At 32.3% G+C, this 12,435-nt stretch overlaps 2 protein-coding genes across 4 annotated transcripts; one reads left to right on the plus strand and one right to left on the minus strand.

Annotated features, from left to right (window-relative positions):
* Positions 1-1,455: 1,455 nt before the first annotated feature.
* Positions 1,456-6,079, minus strand: Ari-1 (E3 ubiquitin-protein ligase ariadne-1). Its single transcript, XM_070306972.1, is given in 10 exon segments — positions 1,456-2,340; positions 2,434-2,660; positions 2,797-2,850; positions 2,852-3,367; positions 3,457-3,672; positions 3,789-3,851; positions 3,928-4,101; positions 4,190-4,464; positions 4,795-4,898; positions 5,502-6,079. Coding segments are annotated over 8 exon segments (1,542 nt in total). The 5' UTR covers positions 4,400-4,464; positions 4,795-4,898; positions 5,502-6,079; the 3' UTR covers positions 1,456-2,258.
* A 365-nt stretch (positions 6,080-6,444) lies between these two features.
* Positions 6,445-12,430, plus strand: Aduk (Another Drosophila Unc-51-like kinase). 3 transcript variants are annotated; one of them, XM_070306974.1, is made up of 10 exons: positions 6,445-6,551; positions 7,305-7,423; positions 8,207-8,358; positions 8,543-8,757; positions 8,887-9,113; positions 9,647-9,908; positions 10,066-10,263; positions 10,469-10,653; positions 11,643-11,770; positions 11,998-12,430. In XM_070306974.1, exons 2-9 carry the CDS (start codon positions 7,337-7,339, stop codon positions 11,745-11,747), a joined length of 1,431 nt encoding a protein of 476 aa, XP_070163075.1. In that variant the 5' UTR covers positions 6,445-6,551; positions 7,305-7,336; the 3' UTR covers positions 11,748-11,770; positions 11,998-12,430. The 3 variants fall into 3 exon arrangements, with proteins under 3 accessions (XP_070163075.1, XP_070163074.1, XP_070163076.1); XM_070306973.1 differs by having other exon boundaries at positions 11,643-11,757; XM_070306975.1 differs by lacking the exon at positions 6,445-6,551 and having other exon boundaries at positions 7,060-7,423; positions 11,643-11,757.
* The last annotated feature ends 5 nt before the right edge of the window (positions 12,431-12,435 follow it).

A 12,435-nucleotide genomic window follows, 5' to 3' on the forward strand; every position in this document is an offset into this window, starting at 1 on the left:
ATTTCTAGTACTGGCAGTGAATTTTGGAATGCATCCAATGTATCATGCTGGTTTATATAACCATAAAAGTAAAGCAGCGAGATTTTTTTTCTATATTACCATTTACTAATAAAATAATTTATTCTATTATTGTGTAAGTTCTGTAATATTTATGAAATACTCATAAAAGAATGAGCAAATAATGAAATCTTGACACAAGAGTTTGCAATCTATACCAATTAAAATACAATTAAACATTTACACCATTGACAAAAGTGGTTTCTTGGATATGTTTGATAATTTGACAGCTAAATATTTCAATTTTACATGTGCCATACATTATTTTTATGAATACGAAAACTCTCTGCCCGAAAAGCTCAAGTTCGGGTTATGTACAAGAAATTTTGAACATATGTACGATTTTTATTTTTATATGGGATCATATTAGAGCTCTTTTAATATACTATTGTAACTTACGAATTGAGTGAATATAATTATAAAATCACAAACTAGAGAATTTTTTCTGGCGGAATTCAATCTAACAATCTTCTTACATCTAATCAAAGTTTGCGACTGTACAGAAAACAACTGCATTTCAACTTTTATTTCAGATCCTATTATGTATAATAGCAAGAATCAACACACAAATTCCATTTAATAAATCTCTAAAATTTTCTACACTTACTTTGTTATTATTGATATTACTATGTTTAAAAGTAATATGTATTTATTGTATGTGTGTATATACATATATATATATATATATATATATATATATACACATACATACACACACGTATATAATATACACATACATTAGATTAACTGTACAAATGGAACTCATTTCGTCTGCCATTTATATTGACGATAATGAGTAAATATTTTATTGTAATCATTGACCTTTAATTAGTAAGCTAATGGTATATAAAACATATCGTCAGCGTTATGCAGATAGATAGTAATAAAATTAAATTTAAAAAATAATAAAAGATCATGATAAAAAGAAAGTAATCCTGAAAAAATCATAAAATTTGATTTAAAAAATCTGCCTAAAATTTATATTAGATTGTAATCAGTATTTTAATTAAAATATAGTAACAAAGTATCTAAATTATGTAAACAGAGAGATGTGTATGTATATTACAGTTAAATTATTTGAAATAGTATATCTCTTTACTTTTAAAAATCAAGATATAATAATGCAAGTTAAGATAAAAATATATTGTATAATTTAGCACTTAAATTTTTAAATTATAAAATATCAAATTTACAAGAAAAGAGAAACTAATGACTAATTTGTTACAATTTGACAAATGTGTTTTTTACATCTGCATAGTGTTTTTATATAGAGATGCAATATGATATATGTGAAGATATCACAAACTTGGCCCCCTTTAAACTGCGCAACGTCAGTATGAATAACAAACTGAAATATATAATTTGTTTGTAGAGAAAGAAATAAATATGCATAAAAAAAAGAAGATAAACGATTATATTTTACTTTGTAAGATATTTTGCATTCAGATTTTCTTTGAAATGATACGGACGAGGACGGGAATCATTTCAAACATTAACAATAAAAATACATAGCACTGACGATATGCATATAGTAATTTAGTGTCCCTTAAAGATTGGCAGTTATAGCCTGGACGTATTGTGGTCCAAAATAGCACAAAACAGTTGAGATGTGATCCATCTTAGTTGTACATACCTGACCCATTTTATATTTTAAATAGCTATTCTTAAAATAGTAATGGGAAGAAAATAAATCATCAGTATTCAAAAATTGCAATCGATTAACATCAGTAAAATACATTAAAATATTAAATTTTTAGCTGAGTGTTATTTTAACATATTGCTAATCATGTTAATAATAATATTTGCCTAATAATGATGCATGTGTTGTTTGTCTTAATGAATATAACTAATATTCTTATCATTATCTAAAACAATAGGGTATTTTTATCAAGGATTAAGAATCTACAATGATGTACAACACACAGCAAGCGCAAATTAAGATATTGTCCAATCAATTCTGTTTGGTGATCGGATTGAATTTTAATAGTTCGAGTTCAATATTTATCATATACGATATTATATGTGTGACCACAGAGCATAGTATGTATAAAGTGCATATAACACATTTATCACTTTGTGACATACTCCATTTCTGTCTCTTGTTAGTTCTTTCTTTCTTAGTTTATCACAGCTGGGGCAGAGGTGGGAAGGAAGAGAACTTATGTGTCACACCCCAAAAAATGAAACTCTAAAAACATCCTCTATTCCTTGTAATCCCACCATTCCTTCTCATACCCTTCATGGACATGTTCTAAAAGCACTTTTCTTCGACTATCGCAGTATCTTCAAAAATAAATAATGTCTTAACGTTATTACAGTTGTAAACAAAAGATATCTCATTTTCCTAACAAAGAAGAGGTGAGGCACAATCCTTACCTATATTTATCCTGAACCTTTTGTTTAATATCTGCAAGATTTTCGCTTGTGATATCTCTTTCAAGATATTCAGAGAGGCATTCTGTGGCACTCTCTAAATCCTTTTGGTTATCTTCAAAGATCACAGACTGATTATTCTTTTTCACATAATAAGCAAATACATAAGTATACATGAGAGTTTGCCTACAGGAACACAAAATGTCGACTGCTTTTTTCAGAAATTGTACCTGAAATATGAAAAAGATTAGTTTGCATAAGTTTATATTCAATAAGCGATTCTATTGTGTGCGCGCGCGCTATACGCGTATATACGCGTATATATGCTCAGATTATTATTATTACTATTATATTATGTTGATATACCTCAATCCATGACATATTATGCTGTTGCATTTCTTCCATCTTCTCCTTCACACTTCTCCTTCACACTGGCATACAATTTACTCTCAAATTTTAGTGATTGCATATGATTCATATATCTATTGCAATAAAATAAATATCTCTGTAAAGCTGATCTGGATTTTTCTTGTGCATTCCTAGCTACTTTAGCTTCCTCTTCATCGTAGCGATTACAATTATACCAACTAGAACCATGTGGTTCCCACGGCCCAAGACACACCCAACAAAATTCAGTTTTACAATTTTGATTTTTGCAAACCATGTGATTACATCCACCGTCTTTCTCAATGGTAACATTGCATTTAGGGCATTCCTTTGTATTAGCAGCAATCCAGTTTGATGTTTCGGAATCGTCGTCGCACTTTTTGATCCATTTTCGGAGTAAATGACACTTTACAGGATCATGCCAATTTTCACCACAGTGAAAACAGAAAATATGTCCACATTTGCAAGTAACTGGTCTCGCTTCTACATACTGCACCTTAACGGCATTATTACAATCAGGAGATGGACACCATCTCAATAACCTATTACACTAAGAAAGAGAACACACATATATAAGAGACATTTATAAAATATTTATAAAATCCAATAAATTCAACTATATTCATTACAAGTATTTACTTCGACAAAGCTATTGGTGATTAAATGTTGATACTTTAATTTAACTTTGGAATCTTTGACAAGCCGCATAACACTGGCATCATCTACTAAAATATCGCAAGCGTGAGCAGCACATGCAATTGTTTGTCCAACTCCTTCTTCCATGATTTTGGTCGTCAAATATTCTCCCCAGCAACCGGTACAGAAACGATGCCCACATTCGAGACCAGTCATCATCTAATATTTTTTTAAAGTTTTTTTATTTTGTTTTTTATTAATGCATCTATTTTATATATATATATATATATATATATATATATATATATATAAAGACTATATTACAATAAACTTACCGAAGATGGTAAGATCATAAAACAGATTCCACATTCCTCTGTTCCATTTGTCATTCTCTTGGACTATTAAGCATAAACAAAATAAATTTTTATTGTAATTTTACACAAAATATAATTAGAATAATTTATACACATTTACCAAAGAACTTTGCGAGGATCGACTTCTACTTATTAAAGGACCCTTTCTAAATGGATTAATGACACGTGCCTCGGCAAATAATTTTTCTTGATCACCATCGTAAAAACGTTCCATCAATTTTTCTTTATCCCATTTAAAATGATTTAATAAAATACGTGTAGTTGTCGCTGGTATCTGTAGATTAGCGCATACATAAGATATGTGTCCAAATGTTTATCTTGAAAAATGTATACTTATTATGTATTAAATCTGTAAAGCTTACTTCAACAACAGTGTTAACTTCTTTTATGGAATCAACCATGTGTTGTACAATCTCTTCTGTAGAAAGTACTTCAAATGGATATTCATCGACATCGGTAGCTCGTTCGCGTGGATTACCAGATTCTATTTCCATGGCAAAGTCAACATCATCGCCGCTTGATTCATTGCCAGAGTCAACATCGTCGTAAAGTGTTTCCTCTTCCGAATCCATTATTGTGAGAAATTAACGAGCAATTGTTTTGAACTAAAGTTTTTTCTCGTTAGTATGTACCGCACCTATACACACAGAATAGGATGCAAAAAAAATTGCAAGAGTATATCTTGAAGTTTATGCTGTGTCAATTCAATCAATATATTTCACCTTGTATGGTGACAATTATACGATAACACAAGTAATACAAATATTAATATTTGAATAAACAATAGATGTAATCCACCAATTCACTATTGTATTAATGCGTATAGCACAAACTCATTAATCATATTTTTATATACAATATGTATCTGGCAAAATTAAATCGAAAATTGATTTTTGTCCAACGAATGACAATGTCAACTTCAACAAGATGTAAACAATTCGCGATTCCGAAAATTTGATACGCGCACCTGCTAAAAGAGAAAACAGCTTATGTTTCAGTACATGACGTCATCGTTTCTTGATGCTTCCCCAATAAAGCATTCAGAAAGGCAGCCTCTCGAAAGGCGCGTGACTGTTAACACGTCGAAAAACCAGTTCTCGTGATAATGATTAAACTCTTTGGCAATGTGAAGGGTTGAAAAATTTTTAAACTTTTCTGTTACGGAAAGAGAAAGGGGAACAAAATCAGCTGCCAAAACATCCGAAATGAACTCCGGTAGCCGAGACACTAACGGCTAATCTCACGGCGAAAACGATGGACGAACAAAGTTTGCTCGATCAGCCAATTGCGACATTTATTGCATACAGGCGACCGACACACGCTTGCCGAATTGATATTTTATATTATTAGTTTCGTCGAGGCCAATCTTGCTTCTCTAGGAATTTACAGGCCTCGTCGTCATGTGCCGAGGTGTCGAGCGAAATGCTCTTCTAAGAACGATCGGAGGCCATCGGAAGAGTCGATTCCGATTTGCATCCGACAAAAATACATGCGCGAAGGACGAGCGTGTCGTAATTGAGATTCGCTAATTAGTACGTGTTATAATAAGGCACGATAACACGCGTATTTATTCGAGACTAGTCAAGGCGATCGTGACCCGATCTCGCGCGTAAAAAAAAAGAAAAAAATAATAATAATGAGAAACTGATATTTCTCTTTGTAAACAAATCTTACCGAAAAATTTCAGAGTTTCTTGCGAAATTGAGCCATAAATTTACGATAAATAAATTGAAGGCGCAAAATTCACGTTACTTTGCAACTTATCTACACTGTGTTATCAAACCTGTATTACATTCCTAGGATTATGCGTTTTATCGAGAAGCAGTCTCGGTATTTTTTTTTTTTTTTTTTTTCCCTCTTTTCAGTTTGTCGCGGACACAAGGTTACAAGGAAATGTCACTCGCGAATATCACCATACACAAGAGCTACGAGATCATGTCGATGTACGATTATTTATTCTTCCCCATCGCGGGATAAAGCCACGTTCAATCTCGAAGAATGCACACTTTTGTCTTGAAAGAAAGCGTTGAACGTTGAACGAGTCTATAGCGCGAACACTGCTGTCACGTCCACGATGACGCGCGGCATCGAAAATTTCGGCGATCGAACGACGAGCATGCCGTCGTCGTCCTTCGTCGTCGAATCGCAATGTCGCGGTCGAAGACAACCTCGTATTCGAGGTAATCGCACGGGAAATTTCATGTGAGTGAGAGAGAGAGAGAGTGAGAGTGAGGGGGGACGGGGGGGGGGATAGGAAGAGATCGTTACGTGAGAACAGCGGAAACTCTTCACGGTTCTGCCAACGTGTCGGCACGTATCAACGAACGGTCGCGTACTGTCGCCTGTCGCGCTCCGCACGGCCGTGACGCCAACTTCGTCGCGATGACTCTCGTTCCTAGCGCGTCGTGAAGTAAAGCCTCTATCGTACACAAATTGACATAGCTGCGTACGTATAGCATAAGACCGTCTGGACCAATGAGCATGCTACGTAAAATCAATATGACGATTTTATTTCGATGCTCATTGGTCTAGACGATCTTACGCTACGCATATATACAGCTATGTGAATTCGTGTGAGATGGGCTTTAGCCTTGCGGCGCGCGCATCATGCACAGCTGACACACACGCGATCTCGTCGTCTTCGTCGACTAGTTCATACCGACGATTTATTCGTCGCGTCGATCGCGCATTGTCTACTGTTTACCAGCAAGCATTTAAATCGGAGTAATTACGCCTTCACTCTGATACAGTAGAATGATTATTACTTGTGCTTTCTCGCGTCAGTAGAGATCGCGACAGTTGTCTTCTTTTATAGTGTCGACGTTAAACAATAACCTATAAATTATAAATTAAGTGGGAAAGCTGGCAAATAAAAGCCAAGGCGCAGATATATTAGCGCGAACTTATTATTGTTAAATTTTAGTAATAAATGTGTATTAAAAATGATATGTAACGATTCGAAACGTACATTTTTAATATATATTTATTATTGAAATTTAAAAATGATAAATTTGCGCGCATCAATATCTGCGCCTTTGGCTTTTATTTGCCATAGTTTTCCCACTTAATTGTTTTAATATTTTTAGCCTATTGTCGTTATTATTATAAATTATAGCAACACTTCAAACACCATCTTATGTGAATTCTTATTTTTTATGACATTTTATTATACTTTTCACAAAAATATCTTTTAATATATATACTCAAAGAAAAGAGATTTATTAATCCTATATATCATATATAGTTTATGATAATAATTGCGTATATAATTCCTTTTGTGCGTATAATTGAAAAGAGAAAAATTTTTTACTGCGTTGAAAATTATACACCAGACAGTTTCTTTAATCTGATGATTTGCCTTTCGATTTTGTTATGGACAATATTAATATATATTCATTGAGATAACACAAAATATGCTCACGAGCAACGCGTGCTTAAGCAAAGATCGTACTGTCACAGTAATCTTTATTTCGCTAGAATGTCGATAAATTAATCTACTTTCAACAAAAATGAATCTGTCCACCGTGAGTGATTATTCTATGCTGGAAAAGATTGGCACCGGAAGTTATGCGACTGTATACAAAGCGTTTAAGAAGGTACGTGCATAGATTATTTTTATATTCAAAGAGTATGTACATAATATATCGAGAATGCTTATAATGCTGTGTTCGTTTTGTTTTTGTATTTTCTTAAATTTTCTTTAAATAAAATAAAATAAAATAAAATAAAATAAAAATGTTCGTAGAAAGAGAGAGAGAGAGAGAGAGAGAGAGAGAGAGAGAGAGAGAGAGAGAGAGAGAGAGAAAGCGAAGAATCTGAATGTAGAAAGTGCAAGCGGAACGAATGGATGTAGTATCGTAACTATTTATATATCGGAAATGTATAGGCATATATATATATATATATATATATATATATATATATATATATATTTCTTACAATGCTATTTATTATATGTATATACATACAAAGATTCCCCCGTTTTTTCCTTATATATATATGTATGTATGTATGTATACAATTTGCAAGAAGATAAATACATGTTATCGCTGGAACGATAACATTTATTTGCATATTTATATATACAGTGTCGGACTTGCTTTCTTCGGCACTCCCGGCACTCAACTTTCAAATAACATCTGACTTTCATAGATCCCATGCGAGATGTCTCACGATAAAAATATAAATTTTTCAACGAAGATTACAGAGTTAATTTTAAGCGTTAAATATATATCACGCGATGCTACTGTATTTTTATTAAAAATAATATATTTCAAAAAAAGCGTGGGTGTCTCCAACTTTTTAGTAGAAATTCAAGACTGCATTTGAATATAAGTTATGAAATCTGTAAATCATCACTTTTTGACGATCGTTCTCAGGATGGGAGTCGAGAGGTTGTCGCTATCAAGTGTGTGGATAAAGGGTCGCTCTCTAAATCAGCGATCGACAATCTCGTGACGGAGATCAAGCTGTTAAATGTCCTGAAGCACGAGCATATCGTAGAGATGAAAGATTTTTTCTGGGATGAAGGGTTCGTTACATGAGACTTTACGATATTGTAACGTAATTATTTCGCTGCAAGATGGTGATGAGCAAATTAGATTATATAATCACAGACAATTCGCGATAAGAAATCACTTTCATCGCTGTGTTAACATGTTTTTTCTTCTTCTTACAAAAAAAAAAATAATAAATGCTTATATACGTATAAACAGGCATATATATATTGTCATGGAATACTATGACGGTGGAGACTTGTCGAGATTTATAAAGAAAAAGCATAAGCTACCTGAAAACATTTGTCGCAGATTTCTACAACAGCTCGCATTAGCGTTGAGATATTTGCGCGATCATAATGTTTGTCACATGGATCTCAAACCGCAAAATTTACTGTTAATGAGAAAACCTCAATTAATACTCAAAGTTGGAGGTCGGTATATAGTTTATTTATTTATTTATCTATTTATTTTTTTCATATATTTTCGGGAAAATTGGAAATAAATATTTGTTGTTTTAACAGAATAATACTCAACGGCGAATCGTTATTTGTCCATTTCAGATTTCGGTTTCGCGCAGTATCTACCGAATTCGGAGCATCAATTCGCGATACGTGGTTCACCCCTTTACATGGCACCTGAAATGTTATTAAAACATAAATATGATGCCCGCGTCGATCTGTGGAGTGTCGGAGTGATCATGTACGAGTGTCTTTTCGGGAAAGCTCCCTACTCTAGCAGTAGTTTTCAGGAGCTAGCGGAAAAGATCAAAGATAGCCAACCTATTAAGGTGATTAAGATTTATCTTTTATTTGCACCATAAACGTAGACCGAGCTCTATTGTATCTATAATGCTTTCGATTTAATTTAAAACTCAGGTAATGGAGAGAAAGCAAAAACACATTCCTTCTTTTTTATTCCCTTATAATATAATAAAAAAACAAAGATTTTGTCTATTATTCTCCCTCTTTTTTTTATGTCCTTCGGGCTTTTTCAGCTTTCTTGTTTTCTTGCAAAAAAAATCTTTTTGTTGCGATTGGTGAGTCAAACAATTCAAAGTATTTGTAAAAAAAAAAACACCGAGTAGAATACGTTTTTACAAATGTATATATGGCGCTTAGCTTTGAAAATTTAAGTGTACGTAATTGTCTTTAAATTTTTCCCGCAATCTTAATATGAAATAAGTAATACAATGATATTTAACTCAAAAGATTTCCAACTCAATCGACTCAGTATAAATAATATGCATATTAATTCGCGTTAAGATTCATATATAATTTTTAATCATGAATCATTTGTGAACGTTAGTATTATTCATTATAGATACCAAAGGCGGCTCATGTATCAGCGATGTGTAAGGATTTACTTATGGCTCTGTTAAAGCACAATCCTGCCGATCGAATAACATATAACGAATTTTTTGCGCATGAGTTTCTGGACTTAGAGCACGCGCCGACAAAAGAAAATTACGATAAGGCAGTGGCATTGGTACATAAAGCCGTTGAAATGGATGCGGAGAAGAATGTAAAAGAAGCATTTTATTTGTATTGCGACGCTCTTAGATATTTTATTCCAATCTTAACAAGTAAGATCAATATTTCTCATAAATATTTTTTTAAACTCGAGTTTAAAAAATCGATTTTAAATACGATCGACGTTTCGAATTAAATTTCTTGTTTTAATTCCTCGTATTCTTAAAGTTCTTACAAATATTTTATTATAATTAGACATTATTTGATTAGACGAAAGTGATCTAAAGCGAAAGGAAGTATTACGGCATCGTGTGAATGATTACATAAGGAGAGCAGAAACGCTTAAAGTGGCATTTGTAGACGATAACGATGAAAAGTGTGCGCCATCTGAAAATAAAGGAAATACTTCATCCTTGCAAAGGATACCGTCTTTAGAGAGAAGCTCGGCATTCGCGTACAATGAATTACGTTTGTATAATATTGAATTTTCCAGAATAAAATGCTTATAATGCAATATATATCTCAAATGGAATTTAATATATAAAATCAATTATATGGTTTCTGGTTATCTAACGCGAAAAACTAAGAATAGTAAAAATATTTAAAAATAATAGTTTGAAACTCTTCATATAAATTATAAACGATAGTCGTGACATAACTTATTTATCATTAGGAATTCTCAGTAAAAGTACCACAGGTATGACAGCTGCACTTGAAATAGGAGAAGCTGGCGAACAATATCTTGCTGAGGGTAATTATGCCCTGGCTCTAGAAAAATTTCAATCTTGTCTAGGTGTACTTGTGCCTTTATTGGGTAAGGAACCATTAGGCCGAAGAAGAGATTTGCTGTATAAGCAGGTGATTGCATGAATCAGAATACTATATTCTATTAAAGTATATCAGATTATTTAAAAAACCTTTGCATATTTTAAATTTTATTACAAAAATAAAATAAATATAAAATAGAATACAAAAAAATACATAAAGTGTAAACAAATTATTAAAATCTTTCCTCAATATAATTTTTTTTTTTTTCAATCATTTTTTCCATCGTTTGACTAGTTGATCTATATGCGCTATTCAATATATTTTAATTATATTTCAAATAGTTCAAATATTAAAAAATATATACACGCAAATATAATACGTAAAGAATTTTGAGCGATTCGATAAATACACCAGCAAATGACTAATAATTGTTCTTTAACCTTCTGACAATTGTAAGACCAATGTCACCAAATTTATTATTCGATGATAAAGGTGATGAATCATTAATGACTCAAAATAATATCGATGATAAAATATCTATACATTAATAGTCTGAACGAAAAATAGTAAGAGTAGTGAAGAAAGAAAAGTAATAAAAGTAGTAAGAGAGAGAATCTTGTAAGCTAATTTCAAGTAGGATGAAGGAAATATGAAAAAAAAAGATTTTAAGAATAAACTTCTTCTGGAAACTGTGTTAATTGTGATGCGATCGATCCATGGACGTGAAAATAAGATAATATAAATGAAGCGTGAATACCAATTTAACATGAAAATAACGCAATTTTATCGTTTACTTATATCGGTACATGTTACATGAGGCAGCTAGTCGTGAGCTACTAAAAGAATACTGCCGGAAGATTAAAATACTATTGTGTTACCCTTTCATCATTTTATTAATTAAATTAGAATGTGACGTTCATGTTTGTCGAATTTCTTGTACAAAATATAATTTAAAAGATATCCGTATATATTGTCAGTCTTTATCAAACCGATATATCCATACATGCGTACATATGTACGTATATAAAGATTCTTAATTGTTAACGAAACGTTTATATGTTATTGGTCTCTATCAACAGATACAAATTTGGATGAAGGAAGCTGAAAGTACCAAAGGACTCCTAGCTTCAAAAGATATAGATTCTTCGCAACGAACATCCGATGAGCAATGTATAATACAATGAGGATGCCATAGTAAATATTTCATGTAATTTTCTGCATTTTGTAGCTTATAAATTTGTGATTTCCCACTTTATACTCTATATCATGTATATTATTCTTTAAATTAAATTAATTGATATAATAAATAATTTTGTATTTATCATATATTATGGTCAGAGATTTAATAATTAATTTTCATAGTCAATTATAATGCGCGCGTGACATATATAGATATTTTTAATGATATTAATTACAATTAATGTTCTCTTACAGATCAATTGCAAAAATTAATATTTCACTGAAACGTAAATGGAAATAAAGGATTTCTCAAAAGATGAGGGCGCGCGCGTCGCATGGCGCCTTTAGCGATTTCTAGTATGGTCACGTGAGCAAATAACGGTCACTGTTGTTTCAATACGTCATGGAAAATTCCCATTTCTGAGCTATAAACCTCCCCCCTTTTGTATATACATAAATATATATATATATATATATACACACACACATATATATATATATATATACACATATGTACATTCTTCTCCCACTCCGTTCCATTCGGCGTGCAAAACCCCACTATACCCAATCCGCCATGTCGGCGCTTATGTACAAACCCCCACTTCTTCGAAATTCTCATTCCCCCACCACGCGGTCATGCGATACCGGATGTGCGGCAACGTCGCAACCGTTAAGTACATAAGGTTTGAAGGG

This window comes from Polyergus mexicanus, unplaced genomic scaffold, assembly GCF_030449975.1.
Source record: "Polyergus mexicanus isolate NDT 795.1 unplaced genomic scaffold, iyPolMexi1.0 SCAF_14, whole genome shotgun sequence".
Classification (NCBI taxonomy): domain Eukaryota; kingdom Metazoa; phylum Arthropoda; class Insecta; order Hymenoptera; family Formicidae; genus Polyergus; species Polyergus mexicanus.